The 26043-nt window shown below is 37.2% G+C and overlaps 3 protein-coding genes and 1 long non-coding RNA gene across 4 annotated transcripts; 2 read left to right on the top strand and 2 right to left on the bottom strand.

The window, feature by feature from the left end:
• Positions 1–1801: 1801 nt before the first annotated feature.
• LOC111205318 lies at positions 1802–2577 on the bottom strand. The gene is made up of 2 exons (XR_002657793.2): positions 2351–2577; positions 1802–2261 (listed from the first exon to the last, which is right to left on the bottom strand). It is a non-coding gene; the product is annotated as an uncharacterized LOC111205318 (long non-coding RNA).
• LOC106389126 (transcription factor bHLH96-like) lies at positions 2255–5083 on the top strand. The gene is made up of 3 exons (XM_013829319.3): positions 2255–2953; positions 3453–3866; positions 4832–5083. Exons 1-3 carry the CDS (start codon positions 2477–2479, stop codon positions 4925–4927), a joined length of 987 nt encoding a protein of 328 aa, XP_013684773.1. The 5' UTR covers positions 2255–2476; the 3' UTR covers positions 4928–5083.
• Positions 5084–13660: 8577 nt separating this feature from the next.
• LOC106387220 (RING-H2 finger protein ATL54-like) lies at positions 13661–14809 on the bottom strand (the record flags this gene model as incomplete). Its single annotated transcript, XM_022701893.2, has 1 exon — positions 13661–14809. A coding segment is annotated over one exon (993 nt), but the record flags the coding sequence as incomplete, so codon positions are not given.
• A 7452-nt stretch (positions 14810–22261) lies between these two features.
• On the top strand, positions 22262–23992 carry LOC106385770 (blue copper protein-like). The gene is made up of 2 exons (XM_013825673.3): positions 22262–22515; positions 23473–23992. Exons 1-2 carry the CDS (start codon positions 22356–22358, stop codon positions 23844–23846), a joined length of 534 nt encoding a protein of 177 aa, XP_013681127.1. The 5' UTR covers positions 22262–22355; the 3' UTR covers positions 23847–23992.
• The last annotated feature ends 2051 nt before the right edge of the window (positions 23993–26043 follow it).

Here is a 26043-nt window from a genome sequence, read left to right on the forward strand (position 1 = left end):
ATAAACTCTTATACTCCAAATCATTTCGTATTAAAAAAATAAATGCATGAAGCGGCCAGAAGTAGAGAGTCGAAAACGGCTAAAAGGTAACTTTCATCTCTTTTCATGTTTTCTCTTAATTTATATACAAGTAGGTTGTTTAAACGGGTAATTGATTTTAAGGTTGATTATATATAGCTTCATCGGAATTTGTTGTTTTGCTAGTATTCCTGTTATTAAAGACGTTTTAACAACCAACTCGTTGGTGGTCCTGTGGTGTTTGTTCCACCTTATTTTTACAGATTGAGTTATGCATTTCTAATCCATTTGGAAGAAATGATTTATGCTCTAAATGATATCATATATCAAAGGGTTAATTTCGGGCCTCCAAATTTTTTCTTATGTATAAACAAAACGTTTGAACCAAACATTGGTGAAAAACTGAATATATGTTATCTTTTAATCGAATATACATAATTTTGTATATGCGTTTTTACATTAGCAGCGGATTTAGTATACACCAGTATTAAATATACGGAATGTATTTTCACATATATGATACCTATGTGATATGATGTACAGTGAGACTATCGTTTACGCTATAAAGCGTCTTCGTACGTAAAACAACAATATAGTTGCGCATATACAAGCTACATACATATGCACGTACGATGACTCTCATATCATTTTAAATGTCCAAAACATAGCAACAATGTTTACTATGAAATTGTGTGGTTGTATGTGCACGTATTGATAAATTTATGTTTCCAGTTTTTGTTTAAAAGAAAATATCCACCATACAATTTCAGAATAACCTTGCCAACGCAATTTAAGTAAGATGACGATAAACAAGACTTCATAACGTAAAAAGATTTACAAATTTCAAGGATGATATAGCATATGTCACCTAGATTACATAGAATATACGTATATCATCTACTATTTATGAATTTTCTAGATATCGTTCTGTTTGTCGTCTTACACTACACCATTTTCAAGCCTTCTTATAATCTATGCTAAACCGATTTTACTTGTACTGTACTGAAGATTTCTTGTGTTTCTCTATTAGTTTGCATAATTAATTAATAAAACATTTTTTTCAGGAATGTGAAATTTAGATCTTCTAATATAGAAGCATTAGTAAACTTTCAATGAAGCCACTAAAATTAAAAGACCTTTCACAATCATTCATTCCGTTTAGTATCCATATTTTCCCGACAATTGCCTCTTATACAAAGGTTATAAGCAAATAAATGAATGTCTCTATACAAAATTATATTTATTCAACGTTGTTAAGATTATGTACTTCTAAAAAGCCAAAATTTTACTTATAATTAGTATATATCCATTTATACAATTTAATATACATACTTGTTGGTTTGAAAATGAATTTCAACTCTATAAACTATAAACCACCAGATACAATATATGTATCTATAAAGGCAATAAGCTCTAGGACATATGCATGATTTAAGCCCTTTATCAAAAAAAAAAAAAGACATGCATGATTTTTAATGTTCTTACAGTTATTCCATTACGAGTAGGATTATGTGATTGATGAACGATATGAGTTAATAAAAAAGAATAAATCAGCGGTCGTAGTCTCCGCATCATTCGCGGGAAAAAAATTACTCGTATAAATAGGCCTAAGATTTCGAACTGATACATAGAAACAACAAAAAAAACTTGGATTTATATATATCTCTATCTATACGCATTACCACGCAGACGCACCATAGAAGCAAAATATTAATTGAACACCTAAAAGGTTATAGATATACTACCCCAATAATTATTATAATTAATCCCAAGCAGTTCAGAATTATTTTTACTGATTTTAACTTTCATTAATCTTAAAAAAAATTGAATTAATTTTAGTTTTCATTTGATTATAGCGACGCATCTGATATACGGCAAAAAACATTAATTCATAGCAACGTATAAAGTAGAGAGTCTTGAGACTTCAACTTGTTATATCTCTCTCCTAGAACATGAGTGTAACTAGACAAAGCCCCAAAGCCTGCCAAAACACACAGAATCTTTTCTCTGGGTTTGCGGACCGGTCTATAGTCTCACGTGCAAAACAAAACATACAACATATCTCTCTATATCTTCTACTCTTTAGCTCAGTTGATTCGATTTTCTTTGGTACTTATTCTGTTACTACGAATATATATCAGCCTTATACCCTCACAAGCTTCTCCTCTCTTCCATCCATCTAAACCACGATCTTGTTTGACCTTCTTGTTTCTTTTCTCTTTCCTTTTTGTTCTTCAGTTTTGCTGAGTTTTTAGAGAAATCTTTTCTATTAATCTTTTTATTACTGTAGAGGTATCATTACAAGTTTAATTTGCCTATAGTGTGTCTTTACCTTTTGACTTGTCTTCCTCTCGAAGCAAAAAGAGAGAGACAATCACTTTCTGTCTTTCTTTTCTCTCTCTCTCGGACCCTTTTCATATTTTTTTTAGTATACTTTCAACTAATTTTGTAGCTAATTATGGCCTTAGAGGCTGTTGTTTACCTGCAAGATCCATTGTCCTACAGCTCCTGCAAAGACTTTCCGTTTCACGATTTATACTTTCAACAAGGAGAAGATCAAGATCCACTAGACACCAAGAATAACATTAAGCTAGGGCAAGAACAAAGACAAGGGTTTGGGAGTATTAACTACAACGGTAAAGGCGGAGATAACAGTGTTGATTATAGTTACAACGATCAGGTGGATCTTCAGTGGCCACCACACGAGCTTCCTTATGGATCTACCGTCGACACCAAGAACCATCCTCCGCCCTCGGATATGGCGGCTACCGGAGGAGAGAGGAGGAAGAGGAGAAGGACTAGGAGTAACAAGAACAAAGAAGAGATCGAGAACCAGAGGATGACTCACATCGCCGTCGAGAGAAATCGGCGGAAACAAATGAACGAGTACCTCGCCGTTCTCCGTTCTCTCATGCCACCTTGTTATTCTCAGAGGGTTAGTCTCTACATACAATAACTATATATGTATATGTGTGTGTGAGCGCGTGAAATATGATATTTTCTTCACGCGTAGAAGTAAAGAAACGATAAGAAAGAAAAAGCCAAAGCCTATATGTTATAGACTTCTAGTTTCATGAGGACATACATAGGCTATATGCATGTATATGTGCATACGTTTAGACATAAGTTTGATAAAAAAAATGGATGAATGAATGAAAGCCGTTATGTTGACTCAATAATTGATACAAAGAATGTTATTGTTTTCATAATATAAGATCATGTGTCTATAGATATTTTTTGTAGTGGAATTGTGGGAGCATAAATAAAAGTCTTGAACATCATTGCCTAAAAAGTAGTGTAGATATTATATATGCATGATAAATTTGTGAAAATATTCAAATATTAAAACAAGGTGCGAAATATAAATGTTTATTGCTTTGAAAATACGTCTTGCAATTTCTATGAGCTAAACCTATGGTTGGTGATGGTTAAAGGGAGATCAAGCGTCAATAGTAGGCGGAGCCATTAACTACCTAAAGGAGCTTCAACATCAGTTACAATCAATGGAGCCTCCGGTAAAGATCACCGCCACAGAAGACACCGGAGCCACCGCCGCCTCCGCCGGCGACCAGAACAACACAATCTCCGCCAGCTCATCCGGACCGTTCTCAGATTTCTTTGCATTTCCTCAATACTCGAGCCGGCCTTCGTCGTCGTCTGTGGCTGAGGGGACGGCGGAGATAGAGGTGACGATGGTGGAGAGCCATGCAAGTGTGAAGATACTTGCTAAGAAGAGACCGAAACAGCTTCTTAAACTGGTGGCATCGATACAGAGCCTACGGCTCACACTTCTTCATCTCAATGTCACCACTCATGACAACTCTGTCCTCTATTCTATAAGCCTAAAGGTACTTTTTCTCACTTGTTGGATTTTTGTTTTGTTTTTGTTTTCAATATATATTTAGCTTCATAAGGAAATTAAAGTTAGGGTGACATATAATACCGTATATAGGGTTTTATATTGTGTTTCAAATCCAAATTAAAGTGGTTTAATGGATCACTAATATAAATATATAACCACTGTTCTGATTGCTAGTTACATGGGTCAATGATTCATAGATTCTTTTCCCATCACGGAAGTTTTATTAATTTGTGTGTTTTTGTCGCACATTTAATTAATTTGTCCCTCATTCGTACGTGTTGAGATTTTAATGTCTGGGCCAAAAAGGTTTTGTATAACAACAATGAAAATCGTTCGTTTTTTTTTTACTTGGTTAGTGCCGGCTTCAATTATTGAGGGGTCAAAATCATCATTTTTATTTATAAAAAAATGTGTCAAAATAATGAATCTTGTAAGAATCAGGGACCAAAAAGATGACATGCCTATGCATGTGTGTTAGTCTGCTAGATATGTGTACTGTGGAAACTTTCGTGGTCACAGAACTGTGGATGTACTGTGCACGGCAGAAACGAAATGACGCCACTTGTTTCGGTACAGATTCATAAGACATTGATTAACCCGGAGTTCTTAGAATAAGGTTTTTAAAGCATGATTAACCCGGAGTTCTTATGATGAGTTTTTTAGCGAAAGTTAAGAAACGGTTTCTTAACTTTTAACTAAAAAAGCTAAGAACCGGTTCTTAAAACCTTATTTAAGAACTTGTTCTTAACTTTTTTAGTTAAAAGTTAAGAAACAGTTTTTTAACTTCCGCTAAGAACCCTGAGTTAATCATGCTCTAAGCTTCTTCCTCGAAATATATACATTTTCTTTTATATTGTTCACTCTACTTTTTCTTACTGAATCACCCTTTTCACGTAATTTATATTTTTTAAGTTTTCTTTAATTTTTAATAAGAAAAATGGATTGGTTCAGGTTGAAGAAGGGAGCCAATTGAATACAGTGGAAGATATTGCAGCAGCTGTGAATCAAATCCTTATGAGGATTGAAGAAGAGTCACCCTTAAGCTGATATAGTTGAATTTTAGTTATGACACATTTAGAGGAACTCTAATTTTTCATGTGTGATAATTTACTCTATTTCTTATATTAAAATAAATAACAATATTTAACTTTTCATGGCCTTTTGTGTTTTTTACTTTTGATATATGATGATGTTTCATGCGTCCTTTGATTTTATTATCCCTATTTAGCCGCCCATCATTCAAACTGAGCATTTGCTCTCCGAGAAAATCATGGTAAGGTTGTGTAATTGTAATGGACGATGGTAAGCCACTGATCAAAGCTCCATTTCGTTTAAGAACGTAGAAGAATTCGAGAGCACCGCAAAATTAGATTTTACATAGTTCGTTTGCCTACACTATCGCCTATGGGTATGTCAATAGTATGATAATATATCAGAGGATCAAAAATTAAAACTTTTTCATATATTTGGCAAAAAAAAACTTTTTGATTTATGTTGATTTAGAAATATAAGTTTCTTGAGCAAATTAGGTTTATAATTTTTTTTTTTTTTTTTCCTTAGAATATTTCTCCTTACACAAACACGAGCTGAATAGGCTTTTAAATTTCTCACCGACAATGATGCTTTGTAAGAAAGTGTATTTTTTTGTCAAGGAGAATCAGAAATGAATATGCTCATTTACTCCAGTGATTTCATGTTTTTTCATGACTGTCTTAATTATATAGTACTGAACAAATGGTTTGCAATCTCCGGCTGTAAAAAAATGTATGGGAAAATAAATCACGAAGAAAATAATTAATACGTTTACATATATATACCGACCGAGTCAAGCTACACTGCCCGCAAGAATATGAATACTGAGTACATTCCGCTTCTTAAAGTTTTTTTGTTAGAAATCGATCTAGGTGAGTAACCAAAATCTTGAAAGTATTTTAAAGGGCACCTAAACCAAACTTGCTGACTTGGAGTGGTGTGTTCATAAACTCCTATTTATTGACGAGTGATTATCTTAAACTATTAAAACAGAAGTACAAATTTGAATTAACCCTGAGTTTTCCTAAATAATTACGCCTTAATGCCACTGCTTTTAATACTCGGTTACCAGAGAAATTATAGTTCCATAATTAACCAAATTTAAACGTGATTCAAAACCAGTTATATCTCGGTTTAGTATTGCCTACACAATCCAATTATATCTATCCAAAATTCAATTAAATACTTTTATATACCAGTTGGTTTTGAAACACGTACACAATTGGTTTAGGTTATTTCTCGGCTAGTGCTGTCAACAGAATAAAATCCAACTTTTCCAAAATTCAATTGACTACTTTTGTTTGTATACCAAATTTGTAAAACTTTCCACACAAAAAAAATCGATCCATTAGTATCTAATCAATTCTACTCATTTGTTTTTATTATATCCAAAATATATTGAAAATGCTAAAATTGGTTCCTTAATATAAAAAATATTTTCTGTCCACCAAATCTAAACTAATAAATTTGTAGCGCAATTAAATCATGTAACATTTAAAAAAACCTTTCCTATTTTTAAGCAGTCATTATACTAAAAAGATTGCAATCTTACTTACAATAACTTCATATTCTATTATCAAAAAAATGCAAATCACGTCTAATTTAGAGAAAGGGAACAAGTATACCTCAAGATTCAAGTCCGATTAAGGTATCCCACATTAGTCCTTTCAAATCACGTTTGACTTACCCAAATAATGAATATACTGTTTTTATACAATATACAAGTTATATTGTATGTTGTATAAAGAAAAATATTTATAATAAAAATATAAAATTACCCGTTGAGATTAGTTGAATGATTAGGTGGGTTTATGACAATGGTACATGTAAAACCCAAGAAAATTATAAATTCTATTATAAGCAATAAAGTCAATTAACATATTTTATCTCATATAAGTTAAAATATAACATATCATCTAATACTTATTTATTTATTATTAAGCACCAAAAAATAAATTCGGCATAAATAATGAATAATTATAATAAATAATATCTAAACAAAACAAATAAATAATAACTCAACATTAAGAGATTAGATATCTTATTTTATTTCCAACACATTATATACATAATAAACAACTAAAACAAATAACAATTAAAAAAACTAATAAAATTGATGCATTTAAACTATAAAATCATATTAAACATTTGTAAATCGTAAAAATATATACAATGAAGAAAGTTTGAACTATAAAAGTTTAAACCCGCGCGGGCGCGCGGGTCATGATCTAATTTACCTTTAAAAAACGATTGAATGGTCAAGGTGAGATAAGTGGTTAATACTCTTTATTTCTATCCGATTTGAGTGAATTATAAAAGTATTTATTTTTCTTCTCTTCTGATACCTACTTGATCCTCTGATCTCTCTCTCTTCTTTCACTTTTGGCGAATTATCTTCGTTCGTTCTCTCTGAGTTTTGGGGGTGGTCACACTTAGGGGAATTGTGGAACCCTTTCCGTTCTAGCCATGGGAAACTTTTGGTAATCTTGCCGCTGAGCCTTTTAACCATATTAGGTTTATAGGTTTTCTTTTACGGATTTTATGATCCCACACTAGTGTTAAAGATGGATCAAGAGAGAACAATGTTTCTGAATACTGTTTTTATTGACTTGAATCAAAAGCTCTGTGTTAAGAAACAGAGTAATACAACGATGGTCTTATATAGACCTTATGATCGAAATAAAAACAAACTTCTCCCTACTAATCAGCAGATCCATACTTATCTCAACAAACTTATTTTAGCTTGATCCTAAAGACTCGGAATGTAGTTGTGACTTAGTCTTCAATTCCTCCCCTAAACTGAAAACACTCTTGTCTTCCAGTTTAACTTCTCTTCACTTCAACTCCCATGTATCCTCTCAACTTCTCGAACACATCCAACTTCACAGCTTTGGTCATTACGTCTGCCAACTGATCTTGCGTAGAGCAATACTCCAACTCAATTATCTCATCACTTACTAGCTCACGCAGGAAGTGAAACCTTACTTGAATATGTTTGCTTCTCCCATGAAAAACAGGGTTTTAGACAACTTGATAGTAGAACTGTTGTCGCAAAACAGAACTGTCCTCTCCCCTTGTTTACACCCAATCTCTTCCAACACATTTCTCAATCATACGGCTTGACACGCACCTGCAGCAGCTGAAACGTACTCGGCTTCAGTTGTTGATAGAGTAACTATAGGTTGCTTCCTTGATGCCCACGAGATTGCTCCTCCTCCGTTCATGAAAACATACCCTGAAGTGCTTTTTCTATCATTTTCATCTCTAGCGTAATCACTATCAACAAAGCCCATCAGTTCCTCCTTGTTGTCGGACTGATACTGTATCCCATACTCCATTATTCCTTGAACATACCTCAGAATCCTCTTCGCAGCAAGAAGATGTTGCTCGGTTGGTTTCTCCATGTACCTGCTCACAAGATTGATTGAATATATGAGGTCAGGTCGTGTAGCAGTGAGATATCTCAGGCTCCCAACTATCTGCTTGTACAGCGTTGCATCAACTTGTGAACCTGCTCCTTCTTTGGTAAGCTTGCAGCCTTGTACTGTTGGATTCCTGACAAAGTTACACTGTTCCATGCCGAACCTCTTCATCACTTCGCTCGCATACTTCCTTTGGTTTATGAAGATCCCTTTCTTGTCTTGTGTTACTTCAACGCCAAGAAAGTACTTCATCTTACCTAGATCAGACATTGCAAGCTCCTTCTTCATTGATGCCTTGAACGCTTCTCGCATGATCATAGAACTTCTTGTGTAAATCACGTCGTCAACATACACACTTACAATCAATACGTTGTCTCCTTCAGCCTTCACAAAGAGAGTGTGTTCACAGTAACACTTCTTGAACCCCTCCTTCTCAAAATATCCCTCGATCTTACTGTACCACGCCCTTGGAGCTTGTCTTAGCCCATACAGAGCCTTGTTCAGCTTATACACATTTCTTTCTTCATTCTTAACCTCGAAACCTTTAGGTTGCTCAACGTACACATCTTCCTTGAGCTCACCGTGTAGGAATGCACTCTTCACGTCTAGTTGATGCACACACCAACCTCTCTGAGCTGCAATACTGAGTAGTAGTCGGATTGTATCCCATCTAGCAACAGGGGCGAACACTTCATAGAAATCAACACCTTGAGTTTGATGAAATCCCTTGGCCACCAATCTCGCTTTGTGTTTGTCAACTTTTCCTTTTTCATTCAACTTGGTCTTAAATATCCATTTAACACCAATGACCTTGGAACCTTCTGGCAACTCCACTAGCTCCCAAGTATTATTTTCTTCTATCGAGTTCATCTCAGCTTCCATCGCTTGCTTCCACTTCTCGTGATGCACAGCTTCTTCAAATTTCTCTGAATCTCCCATCTCAGTTACTAGCGCCATCAAGTCTTCTTCTTCTTCTTCCATGAACAGACCCATCTCATAGTCTCTCATCCACATAGGTCTTGTCTTGCTTCTACCAGTTCTTGTTCTCTCAGACCCTTCTGCTTCTTCTTGCACTGGATTGTTATCTTCGTTCTCATCTTGAGGTGGTGTTGGTGGATTATCTTCTCCTTCCTCAGCTCCATTCTCATTTTCTCCTCCATTGTTTCCTACTATCTCTGTTGGAGTTGTTTCCTCCCCTTCATCGATGAATTGTTCATCTTCTTCGTTCTCTTCCCAGTCCCATCGTTCTCCCTCATCAAATCTTACGTCTTTACTGATCAGAATCTTCTTCTCCTTAGGATCATATAAGCGGTAACCCTTTGATTCTTTGCTAACCCCAAACATGACACACTTGATGCTCTTCTTATCTAACTTCACGCGTCTTTCATATGGAACGTGTGCATATGCAATGCACCCAAAGACGCGTAAATGATCCATTGATGGCTTCATACTGCTCCACTTCTCAGATGGTGTGATGTTTCCGAGTATGACCCTGGGGCTCCGGTTCAGTATGTGTACTGCGTACTGCGTTGCTTCAGTCCAGAATCTGATAGGTACTTTCATACCAAATAACATGCATCGCACCATGTTCATCAGGCTCCTATTTTTCCTTTCGGCCACCCCGTTCTGTTGGGGTGTGTACGCAGTTGTAAGCTGTCGCTTGATCCCATTGTCTACACAATATTGCTGAAACGCCCTTGAGTTGTACTCACCACCTCTGTCAGACCTGAGACACACCAGCAGCTCACCACTTTCTCTCTCAGCAGCTGTTCTGAACTCCTTGAATGACTTAAAAGCCTCTGATTTTTCTGTTAAGAAAGACGTCTAACACTTGCGACTATAATCATCTATAAAGTTGATTATGTACCTCTTTCCGCTTGCTGAAGTAGGTGCTATAGGGCCGCAAATGTCAGTGTGAACCAGCTCCAGACATCTACTCGCTCTCCACTTGCTATGCTTGGGAATGTTTGATCGAATTTGCTTCCCTTTCATACACACCTCACAGACTTTTCCTTTGCTCGTAAGCTTTGGTAAGCCCAGCACCATGTCTTTGTCTGCCACTGTTGTCAGGTTGTCGTGGCTGAGATGTCCAAATCTGCAGTGCCAAATCTCCTCTGCATCTCCGATGACAGTCATCAGATTTTGTGCTTCTCCAACGCCATCTCTTGCTTCTTTCGCACGTATGATGAACATTTTGTTCCTGGACATCGTCGACTTCATGATCATCCTCCTCTGTTGCTTGTGCCATACTTCACACACATCATCATCGATCACAATTCTCAGTCCCTTTTGCTGCAGCTGGCCGACACTCATCAGGTTGTTCTTGAGCCCTGGTACATAGTATACCGAGGTTATGACTTGGAAGATACCATCAATCTTTAGTCTCAAGTTCCCTCTTCCCTCGACTAGCATCTTCCTGTCATCTCCAAGCTTGACTTGATGTTGATAGCTCCCATCAAAGTCCATGAACCACTCCTTCATGCCGCACATATGGTTGCTGCATCTAGAGTCAAGATACCAAATGTGTCTTTCTTCTGGTTTCACTACATCACTTTGCGCCATTAGAAGTAGGTCCTCTTCCAACTCTGCATAGTTTGCATTCCTTTCCCATGTGGGACATTCATTTTGAAGTGACCCATCTTGTGGCATTTATAGCATTCGATGTTGTCTTTGTTGAAGCTGGTGCTGCCTCTGCCTCTTCCTCCTCTACCACCACGGTAGGAGTTCCTTCCTTGAGAGTATCCACCACGACCTCTTCCTCCTTTCATCTTGAGCACTTGTTCTTCACTCGAATGTTTGCTCAGGTTTTGCTCGTGTACGAGCAGCGAGCTCTGCAGCTCATCCACAGTCATCTCAGTGATGTCTTTTGACTCTTCAATGGCACATACCACATACGTGTACTTCTCCACCAGAGTCCGAAGTATCTTCTCAACCACCTTGGCATCAGGTATGTCCTCTCCTAGGTTTCTCATGTCGTTTGATACCATCATAACTCTTGAGAAGTATTCAGTAATAGAGTCTCCATCCTTCATCTCCAATACTTCAAAGTTTCTCCTCAACCTCTGAAGTTGCGAACTTTGAACTCTCTTTTTCCCCTGGTACTTGTTCTTCATAGAGTCCCATATCTCTTTAGACGTCTCCTTCTTCAAAATTGTTTTCAGTATCGTCTTGTCGATAGACGCAAAGAGATAATTCTTCACCTTCAGATCTTTAAGCTTTTGTTCAGAAAGCTCCGTCTGCTGTGCTTCGGTCAGGACGGTATCTCTGTCGAACTGCACCATGCCTGTTTCTACAAGCTCCCACCACTCTTTGGACCTCAACAGATTCTCCATGAGCATAGCCCAATGCTCGTAGTCTCCGTCGAACTTTGGTATTCTTAACTCTTTTTCACTCATCTCTTCTTCTCACCACAGGTTTAGATTGTTGGCTCTGATACCACTTGTTAAAGATGGATCAAGAGAGAACAATGTTTCTGAATACTGCTTTTATTGACTTGAATCAAAAGCTCTGTGTTAAGAAACAGAGTAATACAACGATGGTCTTATATAGACTTTATGATTGAAATAAAAACAAACTTCTCCCTACTAATTAGCAGATCCATACTTATCTCAACAAACTTATTTTAACGTGATCCTAAAGACTCGGAATGTAGTTGTGACTTAGTCTTCAACTAGGCTCCTTTGCAATTCCTCTCTTGGATTGATGTACGTAAAATTGATTATTACGTATAAATATTGTTAATAAGATGAGAAGTTAATTTTTGTTTTTTTATATATTAATAATGATTTTTTTTTAAAGTTAGTTCAAGTGTTATACATTTTTATCCTTAAAAATGATTGGACGCTTTTGAAAAAAGAAAAGAAAATAGTTAATGTTTGCTTAAAAATATTTTTAATCGTCAAATGCACAGAACTAGCAGTACGTGGGATTCATGGAACTAGACGATGATGATTGTCGTATCATGAAGACCTATCAAAGATCTTTAAGAATCTATGTGTTTCACTTTCGGAGTTAAAACCAAAAGCCAGAAAAAGTTAAAAAAGGTAAAGCCTACTGATGTGATTACACAAAATAGAACATTATTCCCTCTATTATATAGCTAACTGTTCTATTTAGCATCTTTTTCATGATTGGGATTTTGAATCACCAACTTTTTCCTTAACTTTCCCGTGAGTAAAACAGTAAATATATGTTTGGATGTGATTGAAATGTTGTATTTCCGCACCCTTAATTAATACTCCCTCTTTATTTTATTACTCGATGTTTTACTCCAATGCACAAATATTAAAAAAAAAATTATTGTTTATCAAAAGTGTCACTAAATTACAATATACAATTAGTTTATTTAATTATAAATAAAAATAATAAAAATCTAATTGATTACACAGTTTTTGATAAAATTAAAGTTACATAAATTCATACAAACTTCATCTATTATGAAACAACAAATTTTTTCTAAAACATCAAATATATTGAAACGGAGGGAGTATGATCTAAATGAAAATAGACTTTGACCAAAATAAAAATAGACTTTCATTAAACTGAAAGACAAATCTTAAATCATAAACTTTCTCATATAAGTATAACCTTAATACACATCATAATAGTTTCTTACACATGAGTATAGTCCCACCGATAAAGGACGGCTTCTGATGTACCCATTATCCGATTGGATTAAAATAAGCATAATGTTAGGCCATTTGTGGAATTGGGTTCTTTATGCATATAAAGTCGTGGACCTTTACACTTTATTCTTTCATTATTTATGAAAATAACTCCTCTCAGGTCTTCACTAAAGCAATTAAGAAATATAATCTTTCGTATTAAATTTAAATTTTAAGTGACATTTTAAGAATAAAAAATTGTTAAAACAATTTAGATGACATTTTAATGTGCAATATAATATTATTTTTTGACTAATTTTGAATTGTGGCTAAATAAATAATAAATCATTACTATAAATAAACAAGTTTTTAATTTTATATGCAGAAATCTTAAATATCATAATTGTGATACATAAGGAGTAAATTTAAGATGACTAGTTAGACCAAGTAATTTTTTTTTTGGATCTCATACTCTTCCATTACTACGTGTATCATAATATGTTAGATTTTTTAAATACATTTGACATTCTTTATATGTTTGATAGAAGGATATATATATCTTCCAATATGATAGTTATATGAACTAATTGTTCTACATTTTTACTTGGTGTAACTTGTTATATGAGTCGCCAGTGAGTACTTAGTTTATGTCTGGATATGCCTCTTTGGATTCATGTTGCATATTTAGTTTCGGAATCCCGATAGGCAGATTGACATTGCAAATATTATTTTATATTTAGTATTAAAATTCAATAGTGTTGAGTATTTGGAGTTACATGCACATACACTTAAAACATTTCTGCATTGCCATTACCTCCTTTTAATACGTTCCAAAAATTGGTTTAGTAGTTAGTACTTCGTAGTAGAAGGATGATTTCTTACAGTGGAAAAATCAAACTCTTGTTCGTATTGAAGCATGATGACATCGAAGCTCGAGCTTCCGAGCAGCTTGCTTCATCCCCGATGACTCTGTTCTCTTGTCTGGTAGCGTTCTGACTCTCATTCTCGCTAGATTCTCCCGGACATTCTATACTTCCCTTGTGGCTTTTTGCACACGTAAGTGAATCAATAGTACACTCCTCCAAAACCCTAACTTGCTCGTTCGTCTCTGTTTTGGATCCAACTCCATCGTTCTCCAAACGAGATCCTGACCCTCCGGGAGCTACATCGACCGGACCAGCGCACGGTTGACTAATAATCGCTATACCAGCTCGACACAGAGGACAGTTGGTGTGTGACCTAAGCCAAGTGTCGATACAAGAGATGTGAAAAGCATGATTACATTTAGGCAACAGCCTAAGACTTTCGTCTTCTTGAAACTCATTTAGACAAACAGGACAATCTGTTCTCTCAATCAACCCATCTCCTCTCTGGTAACTACATATTGTTATCGAGTTAATGGTCGATTGTTGAAGACTTGTTGTTCTGATCAACCATATTGGATGATCCACTTGTTCCCTAACTTGAAACCCTTCATCAGATGTGTCGTCACCAAGATCTCTCTGGGACTGGTGTCTTTCGCGATGGGCTCGGTTTACGCTCTCTGTGACGTATTTAGCTACAAGAAAGAATCCTGTGAGAAGGATGGCTAAAGCCACACCTGTAACGGTGATGATGGTTATGGCTTCTGTGGAATAAGAAGGGTCTTGAGATGGTTGATAGATTGCTGAAGATGAAGCTTTGCTTGGCTGTGGAGATGACCATGGAGATAGGGTGTAGTAATCAGGTTCTTGATAGCAATTATAAGGGCAAATCGGGTCGCAGATTCCTTGTGAGCAATCTAGTGTCTTGTTTGTCTCTGATGCTAACATAGAGAAGAGCTTTCTATGTCTCTTGCCATTAAAGAACACTAAGAGAAAGGGTATTGGTTGGTTGGGTTACAAGGAATTGAGATCAAAAGAGATTTGTTAGAGCCAATGTTTAAATTGAATTATAATGTGAAGAAGATTTTGAGATTATCTTTGGGTTTCTTTCACATTCAAGATAATGAAAGATTAAAACTTCTTCTAATCTTTGGTTTAGACTTGTTCTTTTGCCAAATTGAAGCATCATCTAATTGTTTAATGAGTGCCTCGGTGGAGAGCCTTAGTCATGAAAACCATATTTTACCTTTGATGGCTTTTGACTCTTTGGTTTTCGAAGATTTAATTTAATTTTATCCTTTTTTGGCCTTCGGTAGATTATAATATATGAATGTAGTTTAGTATAATATTTTATGACTGCGATAGAGAAAAATACTGCTTTATATAAATGTTAGATCTGAATTATTTTCTTTAATATCAGAGATTAGTAGTGACACAACGTGATGTATATAGCAGGTAATACAAACTAGATATGATTTGAACACTTTGAACCGTTCTGTTACAAAATATTGAGAATGATTTGTACTAGTGTCGTTGTTTTTTTTTCTTTTCTGGACAAGGTGATAAGGAACAATGTATATTTTCTGTATAATATGATCCGTATAGTATTCTTATCTCGCAAAATACGAGATAAGCCCAATCAATGGTTTACAAACCAATGACCCAATCAAACCAATACCAAAAGCCAATCTCTAATTACAACCGAGACTCTTATTTATACTTGGTTTAGTCAACCTCTTTGACTAACCGACTCAACTAACTCAACGACTTCTAACGGCCTAACGGTTTCCCGCGCAAGCTCGTTGAGCTTTTCCATCCATATCATTCTGCTCCATGTCATCATCAACTTGTTTCTTCCTCAACCTCCTCCTGTAGTAGCATCTCCAGCTCCTATCAATACCCCCTCAGCGAGATTGAGCTTGTCCTCAAGCTCAAACGCTGGGTACGCTCGTGCAATATCCTTCACCCGAAGCGATGTCTTCTCATGGTCAGGCAAGCCCTTCCATTGAACCAGAGCCTCAAGATGACCTTCAGCATCGTAACGAGTGCTCTGTATGTGTTATGGCTATAAGATAAACTCCTCCGACTCCTCCAAAAGGACCGGTAATGTCGTGACCTCATGTTCCTTGCCCAATACCGGTTTCAATTGGGAAACGTGAAAGACCGGGTGTATTTTACAAGTCTCAGGTAACTCCAATCTGTAAGCTACCAGACCAATACGCTCAATAATCTTGAATGGCCCATAAAACTTTGCAGCAAGTTTCTGACATAATCGCTTAGACAAAGATTTCTGACTAAACGGTCTCAACTTCAGAAAAACTTGAGCTCCCACTTCAAAAACCAGGTCTCTTCTCTTCTTATCTGCATTGTTCTTCATCTGTGATTGCGCTTTCAACAAATGAGATTGCGCATCACGTAAAACGTCACCTCTTGCCTTTAACAATCCCTCCAAATCACTGTTAATTGTCGAGCCTTCTTCATACCATAAGAAGCTTGGAGGATCACGCCCATAAACCAATCTGAATGGCGTAGTACCCAGAGAAGTATGGTATGAAGAGTTATACCAAAACTCGGCCCAAGCAAGAAATTTATGCCACTGCTTAGGATGAGTCAAGTTAAAGCATCGCAAATATGACTCCAAACAACGGTTCACTACTTCAGTTGGACCGTCGCTTTGCGGATGATAAGTTGTACTGAACTTCAACTTCGTATCAGCTAATTTGAAGCACTCACGCCAAAATTTGCTCAAGAAAACTCGATTTCGATCTGATATGGTTAACTGAGGATATCCATGTAGGCGAACAACTTCCTTAATAAACCTCTCTGCCACAGATGTTGCTGTATATGGATGTCTCAGACCCATAAAGTGAGCGTATTTACTCAAGCGGTTAACCACTACTAAGATCACATTAAACCCTTCTGACTTAGGAAGGCCCTCGATAAAGTCCATCGTGATCTCAGACCAAATTTGTGTTGGTAAAGGAATTAGTTGAAGAAGACCCGTCGGTTCAGAGTCGAGTATTTATGCGTTTGGCATGTAGAGCACTCCGTGACATACTTCTTTACATCTTCCTTCATTCGAGGCCAGTAGAATAATTGCTGAATATGTTTTATCGTTTTCAGAATGCCTGAATGACCTCCCATCACCCCGTCATGATACTCATGTAGAATCTGTGGTATGTGAACCGAAAGTCTAGGCAACACCAAATAGTTCTTATAGAACAACCTACCAGAGACCACTGTGTATCCTTTCTTCTCAATACTTCCCACTGCTACTTCTCTCATTAACTTATGTATCTCTTCTTTCACATCGATCTCATCTAGTATATTTTGCATTTGTATTGTCGATGAAACTGTCAGTGCGAATAGAAGACCCTCTGATGTCGTCTGTCTCCCAATCATCACTCTGGACAGACCGTCAGCCACTTTATTCTCCACCCCTGCTTTATAGACAATCTCAAAATCATAGCCCAAAAGTTTCGTCAACCATTTCTGATAATCCAATGAGATATCCCTTTGATCCAGTAGAAATTTTAAGCTCTTCTGATCAGTATTGACAATCAATCATTTCCCCATCAAGTAGTGCCTCCAACGTTGCACTGCTAACACGAATGCCATCAACTCTCTTTCGTAGATAGGCTTTAGTTGCTCTCGATCTGTCAGACCATTGCTGAAATAAGCGATAGGACGTTGTTTATGCATAAGGACTGCTCCTAACCCATAGCCTGATGCATCTGCTTCGACGACAAATGTCTCATTAAAATCTGGCAAGGCCAGCACTAGAGCATTAACCATCAAATACTTAAGTGTCTCGAAAGCTTTTTGAGTCAAACCCGTCCAATCGAAGCTATCTTCCTTAAGCAAATTTGTCAAAGGTCTCGCAATGACGCCATAGCTCTTTACAAACTGACATAGTATCCTGTGAGACCAAGAAAGCTTCTCAACTCTTTAACCGATCTCGGAGTTGGCCAATTCTGCATTGCGACAGTCTTTTTAGGATCTGTTGCTACTCTTTCTCTTGAGATAATGTGTCCCAAGTATTCCACCTGCTTCTGATCAAACAAAAATTTCTTTTTGTTGGCGTAAAGTTGGTGATGTCACAATACTTGCATAACTTTCTTCAGATGAATCTCGTGTTCTTCAACTGTATTACTGTACACGAGTATATCGTCAAAGAATACTAGGACGAACTTCCGCAAAAATGGCTTGAAAATTGAATTCATCAGCGCCTGGAACGTGGCTGGTGCATTACTCTGTCCAAATGGCATGACAACGAATTCATACTGCCCCTCATGAGTTCTGAATGTTGTCTTTTCGATGTCATTTTCCTCCATGCGAATCTGATGATATCCTGATCTCAAATCCAACTTCGAAAAAATCATTGCTCCGTGTAACTCATCAAGCAATTGATCTATAACCGGGATATGAAACTTGTTTGGAATAGTACCTTTGTTGATAGCTCTGTAGTCTACACAGAATCTCCAACCCCCATCTTTCTTTTTAACCAAGAGAACATGACTTGAATACGGACTTCTACTTTCCCGAATCAAATCTGCTTCCATCATTTATTTCACCATAAGTTCAATCGTTGTCATGTGTACATGAGGATAACGATAAGGTCTTCCCGCAATTGGCTTAGTGCCCTCCCAAAGTCTGATAGTGTGTTCAAACCCCCTGACTGGTGGTAAGCCTGTCGGTTCCTGGAACACGTCTTGAAACTCTTCCAACACTGCCACAATCCTCCTTGGTATTTTATCTTGTGTTTCTGATTCAGAGTTGAAAAGTGTGATCTCATTACCATCCCAATCCACTCCAGTAGTTGAATTCATTTATGTTTCTTGAGATTTCTGTTCAAAATCACCCTTCAAAGTTACTCTCTTTGACCCAATGTCGAAGCTGAGTTCTTGGTTTTCCCAATCCACTTCGCATTTACCCAGAGTTCGAAGCCACTAAACACCCAGAACTACATCCACTCCACCCGGTTCCAGAACAATGAAGTCTGCCTTGATTCGGATTATCTGTAGTAAGACCCCTTTACACATGCCTGCTCCTGTTACATTTATACTCGTTCCCATGATGATAGTAAACTGTCGAGTTTCACTAACCTGTAGATAAGCTTTGCTGACAATGTCGGGTGAGATAAAGTTGTGTGTTGCCCCACTGTCTATCAATACCACAACATTTGTTTTCCCAATCTTGCCTCTAATTTTCGTAGTTGTAGGTGATGATTTCCCCAAGAACGAATGTAAAGATAGCTCCATCACTTCAGTATATTCCTCTCCTTCATACGCTTCATGAAACTCCTCACCTTCAATTACTCAATCTCTCTTCCTTTCGTCACCACCATCACTTGAAGTTGTTTATTCTTACACACGTGAGTCTTGGACCAACGCTCTGGAAACTTGTAGCAAAAACCATTTCTTTTCTTGTGCTCATACTCTGCGTCAGATAGTTTGATAGGAGGACCCCCTTTCTCAGAACCTTTCTGTTGCCTTTGACGGTCACTCTGTTTCGGAGTAGCTTCTGGTAATGCTGGACGTTGTTTCCAATTAGATGAACCTCCTAAGGAAGCCGAACGCTGCCAAGAACTACTTGATTGTTTCCCTCCTTTACTCTCTAAACCCTTCGCCGCCGCAAACATTCTACAAAATTCACTGTCCTCCATTTTGATAATTGCTTCAATATGATCAGGTAATGTCTTTGGCTCCTTCATTTTGATGACTTCCTTAAACTCTTGCTTCAACCCGTTGAAGAATATATCAATCAAGTTTTCTTCTGCCAGCTTCACCTGATGAGCCAATGCTTGAAATTCCCTCACATATTCTGCTAACGATCCAGTTTGTTGTATACCGAAGAGATGCTTCCCTGGTGTTTTCTCAAATGACTCAGCAAAACGAGCCAACACTCTTCGTTTGAACTCACACCAGTCGTGAAATGGATGGTAATCCAATTCGTAGTTGAACCAGCTCAAAGCATCTTCTGTCAGACTTAGCGAAACCAACTCCATCTTGTAATCTGGACTACACCTCATGACTCGGAAGTATCGTTTTGAGTTCGCAATCCAATCAAAAGGATCTGATCCAGAAAACATCGGCATCTCGACCTTCTTATACAAACCTTCTCGATTCTCAGATCTATACTCAACCGGCCGATAACCTAGCTCGTTATTCCCCCGGTTTGGTTCCAAGATTGGATTATGTACCTGAGAATGATATTGCGATGACGGTGGGAGATGATTCGCTTGTTGAGCTCCACTCGACTCTGCTTGCACCGGTCGTTGATTCAGTGAAGCTAACAGCGTTTGAATGGAAGCTTCGAGCTTATCAATCTTAGCTTCTGATGCTTTCACCGTCGCCGAAATCGACTCCGTACTCTTCTCATTTGACGCGGCGATTCGGTTGACACGATCGTCTAAGTTATCGAACTTCCGATGTAACTCCGCCACCGTCGTATCAAGAACGCCGATCCTCTGCAATGATTCCTCCAAACGTGTCATCGTCGTCTTCGTAATCGCGTCTCAAAGTGCTCACCGCACCAATTGATAAGGAACAATGTATATTTTCTGTATAATATGATCCGTATAGTATTCTTATCTCGCAAAATACGAGATAAGCCCAATCAATGGTTTACAAACCAATGACCCAATCAAACCAATACCAAAAGCCAATCTCTAATTACAACTGAGACTCTTATTTATACTTGGTTTAGTCAACCTCTTTGACTAACCGACTCAACTAACTCAACGACTTCTAACGGTTTCCCGCGCAAGTTCGTTGAGCTTCTCCATCCATATCATTCTGCTCCACGTCATCATCAACTTGTTTCTTCTTCAACCTCCTCTTGTAGTAGCATCTCCAGCTCCTATCACAAGGTCTTTTATATTGCCTATTAAACGTTAACGAGGTCTTGGTTTAACAAAAGATTAAACATAAAACTAGCAAGAGCTGCTTTTGCCAAAACATCTGCTCCAACATTTGCATGCAGTACGAGAAATAAATTTAAAGGATCTTGCCCGACACGAGGGTAGAGATCAAGACATTTGAATCTGAGCAGAGAAGAAGGTTGGAATGGTTCATTGTCAGGACAGATCGAAGAGCATCTCGCATAGCTAGAGCTTCAGCAACAAGGGCCGAGATGACATCAGAGCGGCCAGAAAAGCCATTAGAAGACCAAGATCCTTCAGCGGTGACAAGGGTCCATCCCACTCCTCCGCAGTTAGAAATCTCATTCCACGCCCCATCAGAACAACAGACCGGCGTGAAGTGAATTTAATTCTGAAAGCGCAAATGCGTGAGTTGTAGATTATAACTTAGGCATTTCAAATTTCAACATGGATACCTCGTTTTAGGAAGATCTTAGAAACAAAACTAATATTTTACTAAGATTTGGCTTGCTGTCAATATTAACAACTTGGTTTTCGAAAATACCCTTTGTATTCCCCCTCTCAAGTCTCCTTTGTGTAATGAAAATTCTTTTATTTTCAGGAAGCTTCTTTATATTCTTAACAATTCAAACATGTGAAATTTAATGGGCCTAAACTAAAACCATTCTCACAGTTTAAACAGGCCTATAGTCTTCTGCTGTCAGAAAAAGAAGAGATAAAGAGGCGTATATGAATCTGCTACAAAAATATTGAGTGTTCTGGCAAAAGCCGAAGACGAATCATGAATTATGGTCTGGTTGATATATTACTTTTATGTGGGCAGCCTGATGAACTAGTTGCAGGGTCTCTATCATATCACATCCATCCTTTATCTTGCAGCTTTCTGGTGAGAAAAGTTTTGTTTTTCAAACAAACTACCACCTTTTTAGTAACTTAGATTTTAGATTTAGTATGACTGAAGCATTATTACACCTTTTTTCAACAAAATTACACGTTTTGCATTGAACTGATTTTGAAAAGAGAAAAAGTTATTTGTGTATCTTGTCATACTAATTGAATATTAGTTAGTCCCTATTAGAAATCAGCTATAGTAGAGCAAACATTTTAAATATATCAAGGTGACAAGGTCTAGGACTCGAAGACATGGTCACGTATCCACTTTCTTTTGTTAGTGTGAAGAAATTAAGTAAAGTAATATAATTTTACGTCACATACTCGATTTCAGTTGTTGAAAAGCCTAGTGATTGCTCGTAAGAAAAGTTAGTTCATCTTCTTTTGGTTTGGTCAATCGTATTGAATCATAAGGGGATTTTGATGACATATCGTGATTATTTTGGTTTGCATCATCATTATCTTCTTACAAAAGACCCTTTGAGTGTTCATGATCTGTCACCAAACCTCATGACCCCATATTCTTGAGGTGTTCCTTTGTTGAGTATGTTTAAAGCTAAGATGAGAGGAGGAACAAGTCTTTATCCCAAATTATGAAAAAGATGTCAAAACTGAAATGATGAAAACATTAGTTGGAGGGCAAGTGGACCCAACTCTCTACTAACTCCAACATACCTGTGTGGTTCCATTCTCTCTATAAATTTACTTACAACTCACAAGGATTTTAATTAAGTCACTTAATTTTTCATTTAAAATATACTGTTACACTCATACACAAGAATGGCAAACTCGAATACACTTGTTGGTTGCCTTGCCATCGTCTTCTTTACTGCTGCTGTCTCACCTGCCTCCTCAGCCACTCATTCCGTGGAATGGTCGCTCGGGAATGACTATAGCTCCTTGGCTTCCGGAAAACCCTACGCCGTTGGCGATACAATCGGTATATATATAGCCTCTCTATTATGAATATTATTTGCTTGTACTAATATATGCATTTGCATGTACATCATAAATTTTCACACTAATTAAAAGCATTTCCAACTATATTTCATTTTTTCACTTCAAAATGAAGTTTACAGAAAAATCTTTTCAATTTTCATTATATTTTTCATTCTGTAATAGAAATGATTACTCTAAAAATGAAGTAAAGCATTTTTTACTTATTACTTCATCCTCACTTTAAAATAGAATATGATCAAATTAAAACTCAATTCTACGATATAGTTATACTATATTTTGAGAAAAAGAAAATTGTGTCTTAAGACTATCTTCAATGGTACTTCATTTTGAAAGAAAACATCAAAGGAGAGAAAATCTTCTCCAATAGTGCATCATTTTTCCTCAAAAAAGTGTACCATTGGAGAAGATTTTACTTTATTTTTTTGATATTTTCCTTCATTTTGCGTTAAGCTTTTTTTTGTTAAGTTTTTTTATTTATAAATTAGTCTTTAAACTTTTATACTTTTGTTTTGTATCTAAAAAACCTCAATATTATTTTTATACTTTAAAGAAATTATTAATACTTTCATAATATAATTATAATTTTATATAAACCCTTGTATCTTTTTTTAGAAACTAAACTTATGTACAGAATGAAGATTTAATTAAAATAAAATCATATTTGGACAAAATTTGTAAGTTTTATAAAATAATAACCATTATTTTAGAATTAATAATATGTGGTAATAACTTAATATTCGAAATTATTCTTTTTGAGAAGGAAAATGAGGGGAACCATTGGAGATGCCCTAAGAATATATACGCTATAAAACCTTTCGATGAAAATATTAAAATTTTGTTACATTTGAAAAAATTTACATTTCAAACGAAAAAAAATAACAATGGTGATCATATGTATAGTTGTGATATATGTATGTGTACATTGTGTTGCCTATAGTGTTCAACTATGGTGCGGGTCACACGGTGGACGAAGTGAGTGAAAGTGATTACAAAAGTTGCACACTGGGGAATTCAATTTCTTCCGACAGTAGCGGAACCACAAGCATAGCTCTCAAGACATCTGGCTCTCACTACTTCATTTGCGCTATCCCCGGCCACTGCACTGGCGGCATGAAGCTCTCTGTCAACGTAGGTGCAGCTGCCTCTTCCGGCGGTGGTGGGGACGGTGCCACCGCCAAAACTACACCTTCTCCGACGTTAGAAGGCGGAAAGGCTGCTCCTACTGCTTCTGCCACTCCTGTGTTGAAGCCGTTCCAGGCTTTGGTTGTGACTTGTGTAGTTGCGTTATTATATGCTTCGGCTCTTTCTTAGTTGCCTTTAAGTGTATTGGTGTGGTTTGACTCGTCTGAAAGTCAGGCTAGAGGCAGTGCTATTAGCCCTATTTTTATTGTTACATGCTTCTTGTTGTGATTTAGTTATTCTATGGTATTAATTACATGTGCTTGTGACTGGCCCAATATACTCCCGGTTACGCAGTTGTGTAGGCAGTGAACTGATCCCGGAGACATCGCGTGAGATAGTGCTCTCGATTAGTTAATGGGTTTTAACACGTACCCAAAATTCCAAAGAGGCCCGTCCCTCTACTAAGGCACATGAAGCATTAGCTTTAGGCCACATAATATAAAGTAAATTATAGGCCACAATTTATGAAGTTGTTTGTAGGTGAAATGGTTAAACAAGTGAAGTACAACTTCGGTATCGAGTATTACTACTACCATTATTTTTAATAATTTTAGATAAAAGTTACATTAGAATGCCACATTTTCTGACAGGCTTTAGGCCACGTAAAAGTTTGGGACGGCTTCCAAACTTTAAAATACGAATCAATTGCCACATTACACATTCATTTCCGTCCCACAGTATATCGTAATCTCTAATTATGAAATGAATCTTCCAAAAAAGATGCAAAGATGTTTGCCCTGAAGTAGTTGCTGACGCAGACGACATGTTGAATGGTGAAGACCATGTGGAGTCAAGATGCTGAGCTAGAATCGTGGAGACTTGGAGAGCAAAGGAATATCTTGGAGTAAAGGCAAGAGGAATAAACTTGGGGAGCAAGTTTATGACTTAAAAAAAGAGGAATAAGTGCATTCCAAAAAAATGAAAGTTGCACTTAATATTATGGAAGATGTTCATATCCATGTTGCCTAGGAGACTAGGGTTTCAAGAACATGGAGTTAATGATAAAATAGCTCTAAGGGTCGTCGGGAAAAAGAGGCTGATTTTATAGAGAGAGAGAAAAGCTCTTGAGTGTGGTCTTGGTCGTGCTGAAGCAAGTGCTGAAGACTGACGGAAGAGAGACATAAGCTTTGTAGCTTAGGAATCGTTCAGTAGCGTGTGTTAGGGTGTTAACTGATATCTTGCATATTTCAATTATCTTATCCATTCATCCATGTGCATTTTGATCATATAGACTAGGATTTAGCCATGTTTAGGTTACATTTTGCATACATGAGTCTCTATCAGGTGTTGGAGTGGCACATGGAGTTCTTGGGGCTATTTGGATGCATTTGGAGCTCAAAGTAGGTGAAATATGTGATCATTGGACGAGCAGAGCAGGGGAGCGAGGTTCTGCAGCGACGTCATGAGGTCGCTCCAAAGCACCTCTCAGAGCGACCTAGCTGGAGCGACCCCGTGAAGTCGCTCGCCATATTCTCCCAGTGAAGTGACTTGCCCAGAGCGACGCGCCGAGGTCGCTCGCATCTCACACCCCTCTCGGAGCGACCTCCCAAAGCGACACCCCGAGGTCGCTCGCGTCTCTATGGCGAGACAACACGAAGCGAAGCCCGGAGCGACCTCTCAGAGCGACCCACTGAGGTCGCTCCCGAAGGCCAGAGCGACCTCTCGGAGCGACATGCCGAGGTCGCTCCGCGTCTATTGTTGGGTCGATTTTCTATTTTACTTAAGGGCCTTTTGGTCATTTCATTATGCACGTTTTTATTTTCTAAACCTATGTTTTAATACTCTGTAAGCCACCAGGAGGAGACTATCTTTTGATCTATTGAGAAATACACAAAAACTCTCTTGAGAAGTTTATCTCTTGGGTTTTGATTGTTATGTTCTTGTGTTCTTGTTGATTTCTTATCTATTTCTCTACATGATTAATCTGAAATCCAATATGGGTTTAAGAGGAATCATGGAGATTAGTGAGTAATCACCTTTTGAATTCATGGGTTAGGGAGATCAAGGGTGATTAGGTTAGTTCTAGGATGTTTTAGTGTAGATCATTCTTGTTTCTTGCTAGTAGAGTATTCATAATGCATCTTCTGAGTTGGCCACTCAAAAGTTGATCAATAGACATTTCCCACCCAAAAGGTGTTTGATGAAATGCCTGAGACAACTCTCCTAGGCTTTTAGTATACTTTGCCAAAGACATTTGTTGTTAAAGGTGCTAAAATAGCTAGTAGACTTGTTAGTAATGATTGCTTTCATATTATTCAACCAAAGACATTTGATGTTTGAGATATGTTAGCAAATGAGCATTCATCTAGACATAGAGCTTGCTTAG

This window comes from Brassica napus, chromosome C6, assembly GCF_020379485.1.
Source record: "Brassica napus cultivar Da-Ae chromosome C6, Da-Ae, whole genome shotgun sequence".
NCBI classification, from domain to species: domain Eukaryota; kingdom Viridiplantae; phylum Streptophyta; class Magnoliopsida; order Brassicales; family Brassicaceae; genus Brassica; species Brassica napus.